This window comes from Entelurus aequoreus, linkage group LG01 (genome assembly GCF_033978785.1).
Source record: "Entelurus aequoreus isolate RoL-2023_Sb linkage group LG01, RoL_Eaeq_v1.1, whole genome shotgun sequence".
In the NCBI taxonomy this organism is placed as follows: Eukaryota; Metazoa; Chordata; class Actinopteri; order Syngnathiformes; family Syngnathidae; genus Entelurus; species Entelurus aequoreus.
This window is the reverse complement of record NC_084731.1, coordinates 79,232,364-79,255,646: the sequence shown is the minus strand read 5'-3', so window position 1 is coordinate 79,255,646 and position 23,283 is coordinate 79,232,364. Positions and strand designations below refer to the sequence as shown.

Here is a 23,283-nt window from a genome sequence, read left to right as displayed (position 1 = left end):
TGGGTGGAACTTGGCAACCTTTGGTTTTGGTTTTCCGGTCTGGTCGGCCCGTCCGTGCCCCTGTCCATTGACCGTTCGTCTTTCTTTGTGATGCCGAATTCTGGGGGGATGTGTGTAGCGGTTGATTTAAGGACATAATTCACCACACCTGTTTACTTGACTTTGTCCTCATTATTCACTGCCATTGTTCTATTGTGCACATAACAATGTTGTTCTTGTTTACATTCATATATGCAGTTAAGAGTGAGTAATTCAGTGCGGCCCCTTTAAGTGGCCGTCAGTAAATTCTCCCAAAGGTGGGGGTTTGTTGTTCCTGCCATTTTGGAGGGTTTGTGACGTAAACGTTCATTCATTCTGGTTGTTGGAGGAATAAACGATGCACACATTTTTGTGTGTCAAACGATACGTCAAGTTGTCTTGCTTTCACGCTACAAGCGCAACACACTTAAAATTTAATGGCAGCAACACTTTGCAAAAATGTTGGCACAGGGGCATTTTTACCACTGTGTTACATGGCCTTTCCTTTAAACGACACTCAGTAAACGTTTGGTAACTGAGGAGACCAATTTTTGAAGCTTTTCAGGTGGAATTCTTTCCCATTCTAGCTTGATGTACAGCTTAACTTGTTTAACAGTCCGGGGTCTCCGTTGTGGTATTTTAGGCTTTATATTGTGCCACACATTTTCAATGGGAGACAGGTCTGGACTACAGGCAGGCCAGTCTAGTACCCGCACTCTTTTACTATGAATCGCTGTTGTAACACATGGCTTGGCATTGTCCTGCTGAAATAAGAACGGGCGTCACACACAACGTCAACAGCTTCCAAAAACAATTTGAAATGTGGACTCGTCAGACCACAGAACACTTTTCCACTTTGCATCGGTCCATCTTAGATGAGCTCGGGCCCAGCGAAGCCGGCGGCGTTTCTGGGTGTAGTTGATAAATGGCTTTCGCTTTGCATAGTAGAGTTTTAACTTGCACTTACAGATGTAGCGACCAACTGTAGTTACTAACAGTGGTTTTCTGAAGTGTTCCTGAGCCCATGTGGTGATATCCTTTACACACTAATGTCGTTTTTTGATGCAGTACCGCCTGAGGGATCGTAGGTTATGGGCATTCAATGTTGGTTTTCAGCCTTGCTGCTTACGTGCAGTGATTTCTCCAGATTCTCTGAACCTTTTGATATTATGGACCGTAGATGGTGAAATCCCTAAATTCCTTGCAATAGCTGGTTGAAAAAACATTGTTCTTAAACAATTTGCTCAGGCATTTGTTCACAAAGTGATGACCCTCGCCCCATCCTTGTTTGTGAATGACTGAGCATTTCATGGAAGCTGCTTTTATACCCATTCATGGCACCTACCTGTTCCCAATTAACCTGTTCACCTGTGGGATTTTCCAAATAAGTGTTTGATGAGCATTCCTCAACTTTCTCAGTCTTTTTTGCCACTTGTGCCAGCTTTTTTGAAACATGTTGCAGGCATCAAATTCCAAATGAGCTAATATTTGCAAAAAATAACTAAATTTTTCCAGTTCGAACGTTAAGTATCTTGTCTTTGCAGTCTATTCAATTTAATATAGGTTGAAAAGGATTTGCAAATCATTGTATTCTGTTTTTATTTACGATTTACACAACGTGCCAACTTCACTGGTTTTGGGTTTTGTAAATTAGTTTTAAGATGGGACTTAAATGCTTCTACTGAGGTAGCATCTCTAAGTGTTACCTGTAGGGCATTCCAGACTACCGGAGCTCAAATAGAAAACACTCTAGAGCCTGCAGACTCTTTTTTTTGGCTCTGCGAATCACTAATAAACCGTAGTTGTTATAATGCAGACTTCTCGTCGGGACATATGGTACAATGCAATCAGCAAGGTAGGATGGAGCCAAACCGTTTAGTATTTTATATGTAAGTAACGTACAGTAAGCACGTAAAACTGTCACCAAATCTTGATAAGATTTGAATCTTGATTTTGTGAACTATTAGCCCTCCTGGTACCGACTGTATAACATTGTGTCAAACTCATCCATCCCGGTGTTATTACGAATTTGCAAATTTCTTGTCAAAAACACAGCAGATGACCAATGAAGAAGACAAATCTTCTGGGCCAGACTCCAACTCGCCAATCAGCATGTGAACAAAGGAAAAGTTGTGGCTTTTTCCCAATCGTACTCTGCCCAACAACATGGCAAAGCTGCTGCTGTAAAACATGGCATTTTTTATGTTGTTCTTTCCTGGACTTTCTGACTGTGTTATAAGCTGAGTCCTACACAGCACTCATCTGAGTTCAACCAGTTCCCGGTAGATTCTTTTCACTCGTATCAGTCTGGTCCGTATGCCAGTGCTCATGGTGCCTTTGCCAATCTCTGATGTGATCAGAACTGGCATGTCAAATGCAACACGGCGAGGGAAAATGTCCCACTTGTGTGTGATGGACAAACTGCAGTTAAGTCATCTTAACAAACCAAAAACGTTCTCAAATTATGTTTTTTTTGCAGATAAAATACACTTACATACACTTGTGATGTAAGGAAATCAGATTGCTAAGATGCTTCGGAATACCTTTTTTCTCTGCATTGTCTGTTTGAATTGTATCTTTTTCCTCGATCAGCAATTAGAAGTGTCCTAGAGTCCTGAAAGCATGAAGGGGGAAAACCAAATTAAACTGCAAGGTCATTCTCAAACACAAGAGAGTCTGGGTATACATTTAAATGAGCCCGAGCCAGCCTGCCTGCTGGAGTGAACTGAAGTGTTCCTGTTCAAAGCGTTTCAAATGTAGCTTAGAAAGACTCCCTATAGTGCGGGCAGAAGAGTAATTCCCATGCTCGTGTCCGTAGCATTGATAAGTAAGCTGGTAATTAATTAAACATTCAAACTTCCTTTTGTTCAGCATGGACCCCTTCTGCTCTATTGATCACAGTTGAACCGTGCAACTGTTAAGTAGAACTTGCATGAATAGTCCATTATCCCTTTTCCAGATCTGCTCTCAACCAAATGTATTTATTGTTTGAGCAAAAAAAAAAAAAGTGCACCACTTGTTTGTTTGCCCGACCAATAAGATTCATGTTTTTTCCAGACCTGAAGAAGACCCTTGCAGTGCTGCTGGATAACATCATGCTGAGGCTGGGCAAGCTGGAGTCCAAGGTGGAAAACATGTACAACGGCACAGGGAGTAATCTGACCAACGGCTTCAGCCCCTCCACAGCCAGCTCCGCCAATCCGGAAAAAGTCAACGTGGCAGGTATGTTACACTTTGAATTGTGAGATATAACATGGATTGATTATCTTATTTCTACAGTGAATGGCATACAAGCAGCTAAACTCCCGAATCTGTGCACAATACACACTTGGCATTTTACCAGCCTGCATTCTAGAACAACATTTAAATAAGCCCTTGTTGATGCTTTTTGGTCTTTTTTAATATCAGCTTCATTGATTTTGCTGCCAGCTTTCAGAAGATAAATTCAGCTCAGTTGAGGGGACAATGATTTTTTTATTTATTTCTGAGGTCTCAGGAATTTTAATGTGTAATTATCGTAAGATTAATGAACTTCACCTCTGAAAAGACCTAATAAAAATTGATTATCTGTTAAAAAAGTGGGAACGGAATAACAAATAATGACAAAATTGTGTTTAAAAAAAAAAAAAAACCCCAATGGATTAAAATGTTTGCCCTGGCCGTAAGCCAGCACATGTTATGATTAAATAACATGTAACTGTCGTTAGGGATGTTCCCATTAGCATTTTTGGCCCCAGGTCCGATCCGATTATGACTCCTGATCTAGTACTAAGACATTGGTTTGGGTTGGGCAGTGTTTCCCATAAACTGCCAAGATACCTGTGGCGGTGGGGGCGTGGCTATGGGCGTGGTCACCATGACATCATCAAGTAATTTGCATAATTTACTACAATTATATGATTTTCTCTAAAAAGGCTAAAAAAATGTATACTTACTAATTAATAATAACAGTTTTGTTTTAAACGTCCATCCATCCATCCATTTTACAATATAATTACAACACTTTATGTACATATTTACCGTAATTTCCGGACTATAAGCCGCTACTTTTTCCCCTCGTTCTGGTCCCTGCGGCTTATACAACGGTGCGGCTTATTTACGGCCTGTTCTTCTCCGACACCGACGAAGAGGATTTCGGTGGTTTTAGTACGCAGGAGGAAGACGATGACACAATGATTAAAGACTGACTTTTCATATACCGGTAGGCTGGTTATTTTGATAACGTACATGCGAGCACTTTGTATTACTTTGCACCGTTGTATTATTTGTACTCTGCACGAATGCTGTTCGCCATGTCAAAGACGTGAAAGTTTGATTGAATGATGGTGGTGCCTCAGGCTGGTGGCCTGCCGACACCTCGTTGGGCTTTTGGCTGCCTTGGTGAAGAAAGAGATCCACTCAAACAGTCTGTCTCTGTCTCTTCTTGGGGTGTGGTTCAGTCCATTGGGCAGACTGTTCAGTGGCATGCGCGTGCTGGCCGAAATTGGGGAAAACTCAGGTAGAGTTGGAGCTGTGGGGGCTTTGGGGAAGGCTGGGGCAGAGTATGGCGCGTGGGGCTTTGGTCCAGGCCCTCGGCTTGCTTCAGGCCTCCTCGCTGCTTCGGCACTCCCGACACTTCTTTCCACAGCTGCTGGAGTCCCGGTGGACCCATTGGCTGGCAACCTTAGTTGTTCTCGTCATCGCTGGCAAGGTGTTGTCTCTCCTCTCGGTTCCTTCCAGTCAGGTATCGGGTGTTGGTCCTGGATTGGCTTTGACCGTGCCCCTCTTCATCTTCCAGCAGTTGTTTGGGTCATGACGGGATGGTTCCATCTTTAAGCTGCGTGCTAATGGCGAAGACATCATGCATGCTGCCTGGCCATTTCACAGTCACATCCATAAAGCAATATTTGTAGCCACACACTTCCTGTATCACATCCACGGGAGGAAGGGACAAAGTTTTTCGGTAAATAGTCTCACAGCTGACCCGGACATTTCAAAGTTCTCTTGCCGTCTGAGAAGTGTTGTATCCCAAATAGCTGCAATCGCCCTTTGCCTTCTCTTAAGGTATTGATTTGTGATTTCCAAAAGCGGCTGTACATGTAGAAGAAGGAGAAACACGGGCATGTCTGGATGATCCGCCTCCATCTTTGTTATGATGCTGACTATGGCGCGTTCTTTCTGATGTCTCTTCCTGTGTGGAGCGCGATCTTTCTGGCGTTACTTCCTGTGTGGGCGGGATCTTTCTGGCGTCACTTCCTCTCCGAACTCACTTTGTAAACGATCAATGAGTCCATACAAAGTTAAGTGCCGGAGATTCAAGAATTACACGGCTGATATAACCGTGTAAAAAGTTGTCCGAGGAGGGGGACCTTACATGATGGTTTAGTGTGGCTGAAACGGAGCTTAGGCTAAATAATTATTCGTTTAAGGGGTTGAACGACTTATTGTAGACATGGCCTTAGGTTTTGCTCACATTTGCTTCTTTTATTGTGTTAGTGGTTTTTCAAACACTCATGGCAAACATGTGTTTAAGAAATACAAATAATATCAAGATAATACTTAAATGGGAAATAATAAACGTTAAAAGTATACCAAACAAACATTTTAACGGAGGTATCACTGCAAACTCATGCATTCTTTGAATCTGCTGCCTTCGCCTTGAGTGTGAGTTGCATGCTTTTCTCGTCGTTTTGTAAAATCTTGCATTCTTTTTACTTACCTCATTACTTTTTAATTACCTCTCGAGGAACTCTGAAGAAACGTTTATCCTTTTCCTGATTTGAACAATTTGTACAGCCGAAAACAACAGAAGCATAGAGCATTTTTTGTTCGAGGAAGGCTAAATGGCGCCTAGTACCCATTGAGAACAGAGCTAGCATGACCACCACGCGTATTCATTGGGCGGGACGTGAAAGCTTCATTTATGAATGTTTATCAAAATATAACTATTGATGTCAACATTGTGTATGTGCTGAAAGCTTCATTTATGAATGTTTATCAAAATATAACTATTGATGTCAACATTGTGTATGTGCTGAAAGCTTAATTTATGATTGTTTATCAAAATATAACTATTGATGTCAACATTGTGTATGTGCTGAAAGCTTCATTTATGATTGTTTGTCAAAATATAACTATAGATGTCAACATTGTGTATGTGCTGAAAGTTTCGTTTATGATTGTTTGTCAAAATGTAACTATAGATGTCAACATTGTGTATGTGCTGAAAGCTTCATTTATGATTGCTGCCTTCGGTAAAAACTTTAACTCTCTTAGGTTTTGCTCACATTTGTTTTCTTTTATTTTGTTAGTGGTTTTTGAAACACTCATATGTTTCATATGTGTTCTTAAACACACCTGTGTTTAAGAAATACAAATAATATCAAGATAATACTTAAATGGGAAATAATAAACATTAAAAGTATACCAAACAAACATTTTAACGGAGGGATCATTGCAAACTCATGCATTCCTTGACTGCGCTCCCGTCGCCTGGAGTGTGAGCTGCATGCTTTTTTCGTTGTTTTGTAAAATCTTGCATTCTTCCGCCCTTTTTAATTACCTCCCGAGGAACTCTGAAGAAACGTTTATCCTTTCCCCGATTTGAACAATTTGTACAGCCGAACACAACAGAAGCATTGGGCATTTTTTTCTTCGGTAAAGGCTAAGTGGCGCCTAGTACCCATTGAGAACAGAGCTGGCATGACCACCACGCGTATTCATTGGGCGGGACGTGAGCCGGACGTAACATCCCAGCAATACAGTAATACAAACCGCTCTGCCTCGCGTGCCTCTGGAGATTACAGACGCTGAAAAAGTTACCCACTAGATTTTCACTTATCGTTTGGTTAATTGACTTATCAAATATCGGCCCAGACCTACTCTCAAGTGCGCTCTATTGGAGCATTCTTACGCTCATTTTACTCATTAAACGAATCATTGAGGTGAGAAAATACAAATCAAGGCTTTTTTCTAATTGGATTATTTGATTTACTCATTGAATCATTGCAGCAGTATGTGGGACACAGCTGTAGTCAAGATCGACTGGGCTCGGCAGCTGTTCAGCCGATCACCGATCAGTTAAAAAAAGACAATGCAACGATCGGGATCCGGACATCTGTAGTTTCAGTCATATGTTTTTACTCCATGATCATAACGTAGTGTGGTTTGAGCACCTGCACCATCCGCTGGAAGGCAACAAGTGCGGGCATTAATCTATGCCAACAAAAGTTGCGATGGCTACCATTGCTCTATCTTCATTACTTGTGGAGAATCGGAGGGTAATGCAAGATCTGCAATTAGTTAACAAAGGCAAAGATGTCTCTCAGTAGTAAATGCCAATATTTGTTAATGTGTCACTACGCTTGAGTCATTTACAGTAAACCCAAGCCTGTTTCCTGTTTTGGCAGGCCCTCTCCACCAGTCTCCTACTGGGAGGCAGTTGTACAGAATGATGTAAAGTCTGGATACACTTCTTATTTGCTAATAATAGGGCAGATGAGCAGAAGCCATGGGAGTGGGCTGGTTCCACCTCAGCTGAGTACATGTATTTACCCAGTGATCCGGTGTGTCAGAGACCAACCCTGGCATACAGTTCTATATCACACCAATTAGCACAGCTACTTCCTGCTGACTTTGTGACACAGTAGCTGTGTATACAGTGTTTATTTTGTGTGATAAGTCAACTCTAAAAGGTGTTTTTTTTTCACCTGTTTTATTGTCCCTCCTAATTATCTTGAGTTTTAAAAAAGTTGGGTAAAATGTCAAACTATCAAAAATACAGTGGTGGCCAGAAGGTTTACTCATTTACACATCATGGCTATGAATGGCATATATTATTTATGGCTTTTAGGTTTGTTTTTGTTTTTTTAAACCATCTTTTTCCTGGTAATAATGATTACCAGTACACCATGTACATAGTTAATAACTGGGTGCATAAGTTTTAATTTGTTGTGAATTTCCTCTGATCCAGGTTTTCTTGGAATACAGTACTTGTTATTGTGGCTAAACACCCCAATCTTTATCCGGTCTGACCATCACACTTTAGTCGAGCTTCAAGTTGTAGATTTCAAAACAGGTTTTTTTTCTCCTTTCTCTGTCGGTACCCCTTCAGTCAATGTCGAAAACACTTGCTTCACTGTGGGCAGTGACACTTGTGCTTCCCTAGACTTGAGCCTTGGTGTTTTCTTGGCTGTTCCTGAACATTTGGGCTATCTTCGACAAAATATTTTCAAATGTAGTTTCAAATTTGAGTCATTAGATTTTGCCCATAGTCAGATTTTGCCCGGTCAGTCGAATCTATAAGTTTGTCTTTTTTTAATTTGATAAATAAACTTAATGTTATATCTAGTTCTATACACTGACTGGTCACAAGGTGTTAGTAATTTCACACATACTGTATATAGACATGGTAGTGGTGTCAAAAAAAAAAAAGTTTTCGAATGAATTGTGATTCTTACCTGTAACAATACTTAATCTAGGGCTGCAACTAACAACTAATTTGATAATCGATTAATCTGTTGATTATTACTTCGATTAATCGATTAATAATCGGATAAAAGAGACAAACTACATTTCTATCCTTTCCAGTATGTTATTGAAAAAAACAGCATACTGGCACCATACTTATTTTGATTGTTTCTCAGCTGTTTGTAGATGTTGCAGTTTATAATTAAAGGTTTATAAAAAATAAAATAAAAAGTAGCCTATGCGCATAGCATAGATCCAACGAATCGATGACTAATCGCCAACTATTTTTATAATTGATTTAATCGATTAGTTGTTGCAGCCCTAACTTAATCGATTGAAAAAATCTAAAATGTTTTTTATTTTATTTTATTTTTTTTTTATCTGTCCCATCCAGACACTCTGGAAAATCATACTGTTGATGTAGATGCCCATAGCTGCTGTACAGATTTACTTTAGAAAAGAGAAGTTTGGAACACTTCTTGTTGTCTTATTTGTATTTGACTTTATTAAATGTTTGGGTAGAATTTTATTAAACTAAACCAATTGTCTTTAAAGTAATATAGAAATGTATCACAGCTGTTTATCTTTGTTATGGAGGAATGTAGTTATTCATAGAACTGGCACCAAATGTTATTAAAAAAGTATTAATTTTGAATCGAGAGTCATTTTGAATCGGGCATCAGTTCTGAATCAAATCGTTACCCCCAAGAATTTAATCGAATCGTGTGGTGCCCAAAAATTCACAGGGCTATGACATAGTAAGACATAGCTGAATTTCCCCCAGGGATCAATAAAGTACTTTCTATTCTATTCTATCCTAGTATAAAATGATTACAATATTTCATTGATGAGAACAATACACACATTTTTTAAAAGTTGGTTTAGGTATTAGATTTTTCAATGAACCTCATGCGAATTGAATCGTCAAATTGTCCAGTATTCCAAGACAACCCAACTGAACATACAAACCCATTTCCTTTTATCAGACTTTGGCAAATTTGTGTCAAATCGCAATAACCTTTGTTTGATGGTCTTGTAAGCTGCAGTTCTTTATAAACTGCTCTAAATGTTTTACGTAGTTCCTTAAAGTTTCCCATTTTTTGATTGAAAGACAACTGTTGAACTAATCATTATGCTAGTAAAGAGAAACTACTAGCTGCAGTCTATTCGGATCAATAAGAAGAAGTCAGTAGGTTTTGGCATTGCCCTTTTGAAAAGATTGAGATCAATGAAAAAATATTTGACCCTGTTAATTTTATTGTGTACCCTTTGTGTATCAGCAAAAATCAAAGTCACTAAATTGTTGTTTTTAAGAAATCAGACCAGTATGCTGTATAATTGTTTCACCCTGTATCATTGAAGGCTCATAATGATGCTGTGCTGCATCTGTTCATACAATCATAGCTCAGATGTTTTTAAGCTCTTAAGATTTGGCATCAAAGAGCAGAGTGTTTGTTGTGCATGTGGATATCAAGTTTCCATTGCAGTGTTATAATAAATATTCAACATGAAAACAATAAAACTAACCGGTTTTGATTGAGATTTGCAGCCATCTTCACCTCTACCCTACTACCCATTTTTCACCCCGCAAAAAATATGTTATTTGTGTCCCTTCTGTATGAGCTGCGTCCGTGTATTCTTCTACATATTGATCCGTTGAAAGATGAGATCCAAGGTCTCATACTCGAGACAGACAAGGGCACTGTTTCTGTAGGTGCTGATTGTTTCTGCTCTCAAAAGAGCAACTGTCTCGCTGCAACCTTAGGAGGGAGAGAGGTGGAATATTTAGAATTTGATCTGCCAGGAAAATGCTCTCACAGGACCCTCTTAGATTTAAGAACGGAGCTTGCGGTCTTCATTATGTTCTGAAAAGCCTGTTAACTTGCCCAGCGCCCAGATCAATACTAATAAGTACACATGCAAAAAAAAAACACTCAAGTGGCTGACAGATGCTGTCTGCATTGACACAGAACCACTCTCACGAATCCCATCAGCCCTCAGCCTAATGTAAAATGAATAGAGGCATTTAAAGAGATTTATTATTAGCTGGAGAGTTGCATATTATCATCTGTTTCCATTTCTTCCTTGTATGGCGTGAGCAAATATCAACTAATTTACTGATGTTAAGAAAGGGTTATAACCCAATTTTAAATCAAATGAATAACAAAAGGCTTATTCCCTGTTACAGCATCAGGTGATATGTTTAGGATTGCTATGTTCTTCCTCCATTAAAACTATAATACTCGGCTGATATTAATTTGAAAAGATGTGGGGTTGTGCCTAACAATTCTCGCAAATGTGTTATCCAGCGTAACGCTGCGTCAAGGCCGATGGTACAAAGTGTGAGTTTATATCGCTGCTGTAGGCTTTGTCTGCTGCTGTGCCAATCGTTTTCCATTGTCACCTGTCTCTCTCCTGACCAGCAATATGTTTGTGTTTGTAAACTCTAGGAGACAAAATATTAGCTACTGTGCCAAACAAAAATCAACTGCAATTCGAACTGATTACATTTTTACTTATCCCTTTTCAGCATTCAAATATGAGGATATAGGGGCCCAATGAAATACATAAATTAAATCAAATTTGAACCCATAATTAGGGATGTGCTGACTGGTCAGCCACTAATCTGTATCAGCTGATTTCCCTGAGAAAATATGTGATCGGCCCACATAAATATCTTACAAGGCCGATCACAAAAAATGATCTCGTCTGGCTGAAACTTCATTTGTTTTTAATCCTACAGCTGACAGAGGCAGCTAGCAGATAATTGTGTATGTTCATAGACTCCATACACAGTGTGCAACCGCTCCCCTAAGTTACTGTATTTTTCGGACCATAGAGCGCCCAATTTCCAAAGTTTAAGTTAAAGTTAAAGTACCAATGATTGTCACACACACACTAGGTGTGGTGAAATTTGTCCTCTGTGTGGTGGTGGTGGTGGGGGGGCGTGGTTAAGAGGAGAGTATATTTACAGCTAGAATTCACCAAATCAAGTATTTCATATATATATATATATATATAATATATATATTTATATGTATGAAATACTTGACTTTCAGTGAATTCTAGCTATATATATATATTTTTTAATTTTTTTTTATTTTATTATACATATAAATAAAAGACATACTTGAATTTCAGTGTTCTGCAGGCTATCCAGTAGGTGACAGTATTGTCCTGTTTAAGAGTGTCACAACATTGCTGTTTATGGCAGACGAACTGCTTTACGGTAGACTAAACGTGACTGCTGTTGTTGTGTGTTGTTACCGCGCTGGGAGGACGTTAATGAAACTGCCTAACAATAAACCCACATAAGAAACCAAGAACTCTCTCTCCTTGTTGTGCACTCTACTCTCTAAAAGCCGTAGATGTTATGACGTCATTGGGCAGGCAAGCTGCTGGGAAAGCGGACGTGAGAACGGCTGTCCCCACTCCGGTCCGCATTGAGCTGGAGGGGGCGTGGCCTCCAGCTCCGGCTGAATACCGGGAGTTTGTCGGGAGAAAATCTCTGCCGGGAGGTTGTCGGGAGAGGCGCTGAATACCGGGATTCTCCCACTAAAAACGGGAGGGTTGGCAAGTATATGCACTAAACCCATCCATCCATCCATCCATCCATCTTCTTCCGCTTATCCGAGGTCGGATTGCGGGGGCAGCAGCCTAAGCAGGGAAGCCCTGACTTCCATCTCCCCACCCACTTCGTCCAGCTCTTCCCGGGGGATCCCGAGGCGTTCCCAGGCCAGCCGGGAGACATAGTCTTCCCAATGTGTCCTGGGTCTTCCCCGTGGCCTCCTACCGGTCGGACGTGCCCTTCGGGTGGCATCCTGACCAGATGCCCGAACCACCTCATCTGGCTCCTCTGGATGTGGAGGAGCAGCGGCTTTACTTTGAGCTCCCCCCGGATGACAGAGCTTCTCACCCTATCTGTAAGGGAGAGCCCCGCCACCCGGCGGAGGGAACTCATTTCGGCCGCTTGTACCCGTGATCTTGTCCTTTCGGTCATAACCCAAAGCTCATGACCATAGGTGAGGATGGGAACGTAGATCGACCGGTAAATTGAGAGCTTTGCCTTACGGCTCAGCTCCTTCTTCACCACAACGGATCGATACAACGTCCGCATTACTGAAGACGCCGCACCGATCCGCCTGTCGATCTCACGATCCACTCTTCCCTCACTCGTGAACAAGACTCCGAGGTACTTGAACTCCTCCACTTGGGGAAAGATCTCCTCCCCAACCCGGAGATGGCACTCAACCCTTTTCTGGGCGATAACCATGGACTCGGACTTGGAGGTGCTGATTCTCATCCCAGTCGCTTCACACTCACGCACTAAACCAAGGGTGTCAAACTAATTTTAGCTGAGGGGCCGCATTGAGGAAAATCTATTCCCACGTGGGCTGGACGGGTAAAATCATGGCATAGTAACTTAAAAATACAACTACGTCAACTTCAGATTTTATTTGTTTTATTTCGGCCCAAAATGGATCGAGCAGATTCTGAAAATATACATGTCGCAAATAATCCTCTGGACAAAACACTTCAAGTTAGTTGAAAATTCAGAGGAAAAAATTGGTGCAGTTTCAAAAACACCATGAAGAACACAAAGAACTTTAGACTTAATATCAGTATATCTACAAAGCAATTCAACTTTAAGTCACAGCCCATCTATGGTTGAACAAAAAACAAAATAAAGCATAAATTAAAACGCTTCTATACATCAACTACCTCATTTGTCATTTCCACTGTTCTCTTTCGTTAAATTTGCACAGAAAACAATAGTTTTCACAGAACTATATCAATGTGGAGTGTCTCAAGCAGCATTTTAAGTGGGGTTACTAATTGTTTATTTCACTCCTGTTTGTTTTACGTTTGGTCGAGGGGGAGGAGTCACAGCCCCGCTTTACCGTGTACCTCTTGCTTGGTATACTCGGTATAAACTATTTGCTTGCTTAACAGAATTGCTATTGCGACATCCAGTGGACACATTTAGAACAGCGGTTTCTTTACTTTAAAAATGCAGTTCAAGTTTACACTTTGCAAACTCAAATTGTGGACCGGATTGAACCTGTTTGCGGGCCTGATCCGGCCCACGGGCCGCATGTTTGACATCCCTGCACTAAACTGATGATGAGAATGTTTTGTCCATATAGAGACACTATTTTGTTTTTATTTGATTTATTTTGGTGTATTTATGTTGCTACAAAAATGCTGTTTGATTTGACTGCCATATGCCATGCCATTGTGACAGTTGTTTTGTAATGAACTTTTCAGATTTGGAATTTTATTCAAGTTTAGATACATTTTGAACATACACAAATATATGCGTTCACTTTAACAATATCATACCACCATCAAAGAAGTTTAACACTCGATAAAATTTTAAAAGTGAAATAATATATGAAAGAAAGACATTTTTTTTCAACTGAGGAGTCGGGGACGACATCGAAAACCTATCAATATCACTGCCTACTGATAATACAAACATGTTCACCTCTAAGTAAAATAGAAACATGAAGATCAACATGCGATGCTCAGTTGACTGCTCAGACTGTTGTTGTTCACAAGGGCACTTTTCTCACACCATTTACAGGAAATGCACGTTTCCTGCTTTCCTTGCGCCTTGTGTTGCCACAATATGGTTCTTTTTCAGTGTCAGACATCCCTAAAGTCCTGCTTTGGCCACATCCCTGCAGCTTTCTGTAAAAAAAAAACTAAATAAATAAATCTGAGTCATAGCTCTGCAATGATGGGACCTAATCAAGATGTTCTTGTTTCCTTGAGCTGCAAATCCCCTAATCCATTGTGTGGATGTCTTACAGTGAACAATGAGAGCTTATGTTGTTGCTCTAGCATAAAATATTTATAATGGGATAACAGAGAAAAAAGGGACACTGGACTCGCTTAGATTCTTTTTCATCCAGAACCTTACTGAGGAACACTTACGGCAGCAAGAAACATGTTTTTGCCAAATCCAAGCATGTTTTTTTCCATGCTGGGAAGCCCCTGTGCTTTAACAACCTCACTCTTTGCCTGCTCGTGGCAGGCTTGCCTCAACCAGCAGTTAGTGTTCTTGGTGCAAGGAAATGTTGAAGGTGTTTGCGAGTGCCTCGCAGTGCTATCGCTTGATTACATCTTCACGACAGCCAGAAGCAACCCAGCCCTCCTTTCCTTCCGCTGCCAGCCTTATCTCCCCTTTAACTTCTCTTTAAAAGCCAACGCAGTTGAAGGCGGCGACTGATGCAAGGATGTTTGTGAGGAGCCGGTGAGCTCGTGTCGAGAGATTACACCATGCATAGGGTTGCATGATATGGACCAGTGGTCTCCGACCAGTAGCTCGCCAGTTGATTTTGAGGAGCTTACCAAGGAATATTTGCTGAAACTCTCAGTATTTTTATCCAATCCAATCCACTTTATTTGTATAGCACATTTAAACAACAAAAATGTTTCCAAAGTGCTGCACAAAAATATTAAAAACAATATTCAAATACTATCCTTAGCTCCACCAATGATTAAATAAAAACAAAATAAATAATTATAAAAAAAATCTAAAAATAAATATGATTAAAAACGATTTTAAAGGGTAAAACCAATTCAAACAATAAATAGAAATATACAAATTTAAAAACAAGAGGACCACACAACTCACGTAGTGTTAAAAGCCAGAGAATAAAAGTGGGTCTTAAGACGAGACTTCAAACACTCCACTGTGGGAGCAGTTGGAACATGGAGGGGCAGAGTGTTCCAGAGCTTAGGGCCGACCACAGAGAAGGCCCTGTCCGCCCTGGTTTTAAGTCTGGTCTTGGGCACCACGAGCTGGAGCTGGCTCTTGGACCTCAGAGCGCGGCAGGAGTGTAAATTTGGATGAGGTCCGAGATATAATGAGGTGCCAGTCCATGCAAAGCTTTAAAAGCAAACAGCAAAATTTTAAAATCAATTCTAAAATGAACAGTGAGCCAGTGCAAAGTCTCAAGAATTGGGGTTGTATGCTCGCGTTTCCTGGCCCCTGTTAAAAGTCGTACTGGCGCGTTCTGGGCCAACTGCAACCGGGAGAGAGCTTTTTGGCTAATGCCAGCATAAAGTGCATTGCAGTAGTCCAGGCGACTTGAAATAAAAGCATGCACGACTTGTTCAAAAAGGTTAAAAGATAAAAACGGTTTTACTTTTGCTAAAAGACGAAGATGATAAAAACACTATTTTAAAACACCATTGACTTGTTTGTCAAGTTTAAAATCACTGTCTGGTGACTTTGGGACGCACATAATTTTGCAATGGTCCCAAGTCAATGAGGGCCGGACCAAAAACAAAAAAATCTGTTTTTCACTCATTTAATTCATTATTAAAAAATTCTGGGCTAACCAAGCTTTGACGTCGCATAGACAGTTGAGAAAGGGTGTCAGGGGGCCGTGGCCTTTTTAAATCGGCATATACATTTGGCAGTTGTCTGCATAAAAATAAGACACTCTATGCCTCTTAAAAATATCTCCAAGAGGGGGAAGATAGAGAGCAAGCAGGATGGGGACCAGATTGGTTCCCTACGGGACACCACAGTAAAGCGGAGCAGAAGAAGAGGTGGCATCCCCCTCTTATAACTTTTCAATACAGACAATATGCCTTTTAATGACAAATAACCTCAACATTTCACAAGGACAATTACTGTTTGAGTGAAGATCTGCTTTTATCATTAAAGTACAATTTTAAATGTTGCCAGTCAGATACAATAAATCAGGGGTCTCAGGGCCCAACTGTTTCCACTACAGACAGGCCCGGGGCCCACTCAAATATTAACACTGAATTAGTAATCTTACTCTTGATTTTAATCATATTCAATAATTATACTTACAGTTTAAATCCTTGTCAAATGATATGAAATAATGTGTTAATCACAAAGAGTATGTATTTATTTAACACATAAACCTTAGACTTAGGTCAGGCTGATTAGAAAAGTAAGTACTAACCAAATATACTGCATAAGAAGGGACTTATGAATAACTGACAAAAAATTAATTTACCATAAGCCGCTATTTATTTCCTACACTTTGAACCCTACAACTTATAAATCAGTGGAGCTAATTTATGGATCTGTCTTTGCTGACGACATAATGTTTTAATTCAATGAATAGTTTTCAACAGACACTTAAAAGGTTTGTTGTTGTTTGTGCTATGGCGCCATCTTTTGGACAAGTTTGCTAAAAGCAGTTGAACTTCTACAGCAGGGGTGCTCATTACGTCGATCGCGAGCTACCGGTCGATCGTGGAGGGTGTGTCAGTCGATCGCCAGCCAGGCATTAAAAAAATAGTCCTAAAAATGAGCGATCATAAATCTTCACTATGACGTCACTTTCGTCACTTCATTGACATTCACGGCACCCGAGGGTCTTGTGAGATGACGCTGGCTGCTGCCAGCTCATTATTAAGAAAAAATTACAGACAGGAAGGCGAGAAACACTTTTTATTTCAACAGACTCTGGCGCCGTACCTGTCGTCAAAACTCCAAAGACCGACTGCACAGTTGCACAATAAAAGCGCTGCTTCATCCTGCCTGCGCTAACAAAATAAGAGTCTCAGAAAGCTGGCCTGCACAAGCTAGCAAGCTACGGAGTTTGACGCCAATGTATTTCTTGTAAAGTGTATACAAAGGAATATGGAAGCTGGACAAATAAGATGCCAAAAACCAACCACTTTCATGTGGTATTGGACAGAAAGGAGGACTTTTTTTCTCCTCCATTTGAAAATGCGGACGTTATCAGCGCCATTGTCTGATTCCTATCAATGCAAGTCATCAGAATCAGGTAATACACCAACTTATATTTTTGTCTTCATGAAAGAAAGGAATCTATATGTGTTAAACATGCTTGTAATATCTTTAAACATCTTTAACTTATTAACAATATTAACTATATGTGTTAAACATGCTTGTATTATCATTAAACACCTTTAACTTGTTAACAATATTAACTATATGTATTAAACATTCTTGTATTATCATTAAACACCTTTAATTTATTAACAATATTGACTTTATGTGTTAAACATGCTTGTATTATCTTTAAACACCTTTAAAGGCCTACTGAAACCCACTACTACCGACCACGCAGTCTGATAGTTTATATATCAATGATGAAATCTTAACATTATAACACATGCCAATACGGCCGGGTTAACTTATAAAGTGACATTTTAAATTTGCCGCTAAACTTCCGGTTCGAAACGCCTCTGAGGATGACGTATGCGCGTGACGTAGACCGGCGAACACGGGTATGCCTTCCACATTGAAGCCAATACGAAAAAGCTCTGTTTTCATTTCATAATTCCACAGTATTCTGGACATCTGTGTTCGTGAATCTGTTTCAATCATGTTCATTGCATTATGGAGAAGGAAGCTGAGCAAGCAAAGAAGAAAGTTGTCGGTGCGAAATGGACGTATTTTTCGAACGTAGTCAGCCACAACAGTACACAGCCGGCGCTTCTTTGTTTACATTCCCGAAAGATGCAGTCAAGATGGAAGAACTCGGATAACAGAGACTCTAACCAGGAGGACTTTTGACTTGGATACACAGACGCCTGTAGAGAACTGGGACAACACAGACTCTTACCAGGATTACTTTGATTTGGATGACAAAGACGCAGACGTGCTACTGTGAGTATGCAGCTTTGGCTTTTTTTTGCGTATGTACGTAACTTTTTTAAAAATATATAAGCTTTATGAACCTTGGGTTAGGTGAACGGTCTTTTGGGCTGAGTGATTGTGTGTGTTGATCAGGTGTTTGAATTGTATTGGCGTGTTCTATGGAGCTAGGAGCTAGCAGAGGAGCTAGGAGCTAGCATAACACGTACCGTACGTGCGCGTCACGTACGTAACTTTTTAAAAATATATAAGCTTTATGAACCTTGGGTTAGGTGAACGGTCTTTTGGGCTGAGTGATTGTGTGTGTTGATCAGGTGTTTGAATTGTATTGGCGTGTTCTATGGAGCTAGGAGCTAGCAGAGGAGCTAGGAGCTAGCATAACAAACACGCAGGTGTTATTATGCAGGATTAATTTGTGGCATATTAAATATAAGCCTGGTTGTGTTGTGGCTAATAGAGTATATATATGTCTTGTGTTTATTTACTGTTGTAGTCATTCCCAGCTGAATATCAGGTACCGTGAGTATGCAGCCTTGGCTGCTAAACATTCGATAACTTGACCGTATGTGCGCGTCACGTACATAACTTTTTAAAAATATATAAGCTTTATGAACCTTGGGTTAGGTAAACGGTCTTTTGGGCTGAGTGATTGTGTGTGTTGATCAGGTGTTTGAATTGTATTGGCGTGTTCTATGGAGCTAGGAGCTAGCAGAGGAGCTAGGAGCTAGCATAACAAACACGCAGGTGTTTTTATGCAGGATTAATTTGTGGCATATTAAATATAAGCCTGGTTGTGTTGTGGCTAATAGAGTATATATATGTCTTGTGTTTATTTACTGTTGTAGTCATTCCCAGCTGAATATCAGGTCACCCCCGGCTCTCACAGCATCTTCCCTATCTGAATAGCTTCAACTCCCCACTAGTCCTTCACTTGCACTTTACTCATCCACAAATCTTTCATCCTCGCTCAAATTAATGGGGAAATTGTCGCTTTCTCGGTCCGAATCTCTCTCACTTCATGCGGCCATCATTGTAAACAATAGGGAACTTTGCGTATATGTTCAACTGACTACGTCACGCTACTTCCGGTAGGTGCAAGCCTTTTTTTTATCAGATACCAAAAGTTGCAATCTTTATCGTCGTTGTTCTATACTAAATCCTTTCAGCAAAAATATGGCAATATCGCGAAATGATCAAGTATGACACATAGAATAGATCTGCTATCCCCGTTTAAATTAAAAAAAATCTTTTCAGTAGGCCTTTAACTTGTTAACAATATAACTATATGTGTTAAACATGCTTGTATTATCTTTAAACACCTTTAACTTGTTAACAATATTAACTATATGTATTAAACATTCTTGTATTATCATTAAACACCTTTAATTTATTAACAATATTATCTATATGTGTTAAACATGCTTGCATTATCATTAAACACCTTTAACTTGTTAACAAAAACATATATTTCATAAATAAGTAAATATAAATTATATATATGAATGAGGTAGATCCCCGCGACTTGATCAATTGAAAAGTAGCTCGCCTGCAGAAAAAGTGTGAGCACCCCTGTTCCACAGTATTTCCGAATGTTTATTGCTTTCAACCTGAAGCACAATTGCCGTTCAGTCTTCTCGGCATTCATAGCGTTCCTACTTGTGTGGCTTATTCATCCATCACTCCAATTAATGTTTGTAAGTTTTACAATGTAACTAAAATAAATAGTCCAGTCCAGCTAAAATATGGAAAAATATTTTTTTCTTAGAAATTTAGTGGGTGCGCTTTATTGTCTGGAAAATATGGTAAATACAATTATGTTAGGCTGAATAATTTGTTTTTTTTTTAAATAATGAATGTTTTTTTAACTAAACTGTCAATAAAATTGAAGTGCTAATGAAAATGCAGCTCCACGACATTAGTCTTAGTTATTGCGCTTGAGAAACTATGAATTTTACCCCAGACTTGTTTCTGTTTGTTTGATATTGTCATTACAGCCACAAGTGGTGGAAATGTGTATTACAACTGAGTACCGCTGCAACTCATATGGACCACAGTTTTGAAACAGTCAATTTTTGGCAGCCCTTTAAGGGACGCACAAGGCCCAACAATGGCCCTATGGTTAAAAAACATGTTGCTCTAATAGTGATAAATAAAATAGAAAATAACTGGAAAGAAATTCATATTGAAATAGAGATAAACAACATTTTGTCGTTGTTGATTTTTTAGTACAAAATGTGTGTTGTGATTTACCAAAAACATTTTTAATGTTCTGTCAAAAATAGCTTATTCCGAGTCCCTATTTTTTGGTTAAAATAAACAACGAAAATAAACATTACACAAATTAATAGCTCTCAGCGAGTTTTATTCTGTAAAAGTATCTCTTTGAAAAAAAATGGTTGTAGACCTCTTAAATAGACCATATACACTATAAAAATGTTTTTGGCCAAAACACAGATTTCGTTTCCTTCGCCATATTGTGATAATGCATGTTGATGACCCGCAGATTTGACAGCAACAAGCTAGCCTGCAATGAACGCGGGCTAAACGCAATGTAGTGGCACGGCTAATGTCCTGCCACAGTGCAAAGCTGCCTCTAAGTCATTAATCCTTGCTTCCATGTCAGCAAATATGTTTTGACATAAGGATCATCACTAGAGGATGAGGAATAGCTAAACATGCCACACTACACATTGTTAGAGGGTACAAAGAAGCTATGCTAACCGCTAAGCTAGAGCTCTACAATGTAAACATGGGTACCAAGTATAGTATCATATATGGTCATTTCTACAGTTATTAGATCGATTCAATGATCTTGAAAATTTTAATTTTAAAAGTATCAATATAATTATTTATACGGCCAATACTGCCACTGTAATTACTTGTCATTGGATTGATACTACAAACTTGGGTGTCACTCCAAAACTAATAGCCAAACAACACAGTAAGTGCCTACCCAGCAGGCACAAGACATTAAAACAATGTTGAGAACTAGTTGAATTAGGTCCCGACATTGAGCAACTCAAACATAACGTTGAAACAATGTGCTTTTTGACGATATTAATTCACTGTCAGGTTGTGACATTGATTTGATCATTGAAATTTGGTCATTTCCCAACCAATATTCTACAACACAAATACAACGTTGAAACAACATGCTTTTTGACAACGTTTAATCAATGTTGTGTTCTGACGTTGGTTTGACCTTTTAAATTTTTGTCATTTCCCAACCAATATTCTACAGCATAAATACAACGTTGGAACAACATGCTTTTTGATGACGTTTATTTAATGCCAGGTTGTGACGTTGATTAGACCATTGAAATTTGGTCATTTCCCAACCAATATTCTACAACACAAACACAACGTTGAAACAATACGCTTTTTGACGACGTTTATTCAATGTCAGGTTGTGACGTTGATTTGAGCATTGAAATTTGGTAATTTTCCAACCAATATCCCACAACACAAATACAACGTTGAAACAACATTCCCTTTGACATTGCTTATTCAATGTTTGGTTCTGACATTGGTTTGGCCTTTAAAATGTTGGTCATTTCCCAACCAGCAACATGGCTCCAACATTGGACATCAATTACAAATACAACTACTTTGAAACCTTCTCTACAAGTAGTTGTCAGGTTTAAAAGACATGTATGTATAATCAACGTATCAATGTCTTGTGCCTGCTGGGTAGAAGTGTTGCTCGAACAATGTTACAGCAGAGAGTAACCAGCTATGAACAGTAAATTTTCAAATTGATTATTAATACTTTTGAAAAAAATAATACAACATGAAATGACGCAATGTTACTGCATACTGTACGTCAACAGCCTTTTGAAATTGTTCAATTATCATTTGTATGCAAAATATAATTCTAATATATATGTATGTACACTATATATATGTGTATATATATATATATATATATATATATATATATATATATATATATATATATATATATATATATATATATATATATATATATATATTAGGGCTGCAACAACTAATCGATTAAATCGATTAAAATCGATTATAAAAATAGTTGCCGATTAATTTAGTCATCGATTCGTTGGATCTATGCTATGCGCATGCGCAGAGGCTTTTTAAAAAAAAAAAAAAAAAACATTTTTTATTTTTTTTTAAATAAATCTTTATTTATAAACTGCAACATTTACAAACAGCTGAGAAACACTAATCAAAATAAGTATGGTGCCAGTATGCTGTTTTTTTCCAATAAAATACTGGAAAGGATAGAAATATAGTTTGTCTCTTTTATCCGATTATTAATCGATTAATCGAAGTAATAATCGACAGATTAATCGATTATCAAATTAATCCTTAGTTGCAGCCCTAATATATATATGTATATGTATGTATATATATATATATCGGTGACGTGCAGTCAGAGGAGGCAGGTGAGGCGGGGCCTCACGTGCCATCATGGAAAGAAAAAAAATGTAAAAAGAAAAAAAATTAATTTAATTGTTATATGTAACCAGTGATTATACTATAAAGTTATTTTCCATTTAACTTCACCAGTTTAAGATTATTTTTTATTCAAAATCGCTGAATTTTCACATTTGCCGTTCAAATACTGAGAAGAGACGGTGCTGTGATCAGCAGCCAGTTGAGGCACGTCACTGCGTTGTGCCTCAACATGGATTGCGGACTCGGCTAACTGCTGGCCTGCTGTGTAGTGAGACCGTATTGCTATATGAACTATATTATACATTTCCATAGTTTAGTTAGCTGAGGTATATAATGTACAGTGTATTTTGTCAACAACTGTATGTGTGTAACGTATTTCTTGTGCTGAGCGATCATAAAACGGCTGCGAAGACACACTGGCTGAGGCTCGCAGTAATCCCGCCTCCTGGTTTGAGTTTGAGGTTTTTTTTCGAAAATGCATGAACATGATACATCATAATTTCCAGTGGTAGAGAATGCACCCTCGCCGTAGAATGCACCCCCTGACGGGAGTGTTATATCAACTAAAGCCCACACTTAAACTTTCCACATGCCAGATTGAATCTATTTAAAAAAGTAATTTAATAAGAAGCCAAAAAGTGCAAAAACAATAATGTTCGTGTTGGAGGAGTTGTGAATGACTGCTGGGCCACAACATTAGGTACACCTGCAGACCGCAGCACGGATTTCATATTTCATTCATTCACAACTCCTCCAACACGAAC

At 39.1% G+C, this 23,283-nt stretch overlaps 1 protein-coding gene across 2 annotated transcripts in view; it reads left to right on the top strand.

Moving 5' to 3' along the window:
* mgat5 (alpha-1,6-mannosylglycoprotein 6-beta-N-acetylglucosaminyltransferase) overlaps positions 1–23,283 on the top strand; it is a 218,772-nt gene that overhangs the window by 57,066 nt on the left and 138,423 nt on the right. For both annotated transcript variants that reach the window (XM_062059285.1, XM_062059294.1), the window contains one exon: positions 3,076–3,240. In XM_062059285.1, coding sequence (XP_061915269.1) covers positions 3,076–3,240 — 165 coding nt within the window. The remainder of the gene's footprint in view (positions 1–3,075; positions 3,241–23,283) is intronic.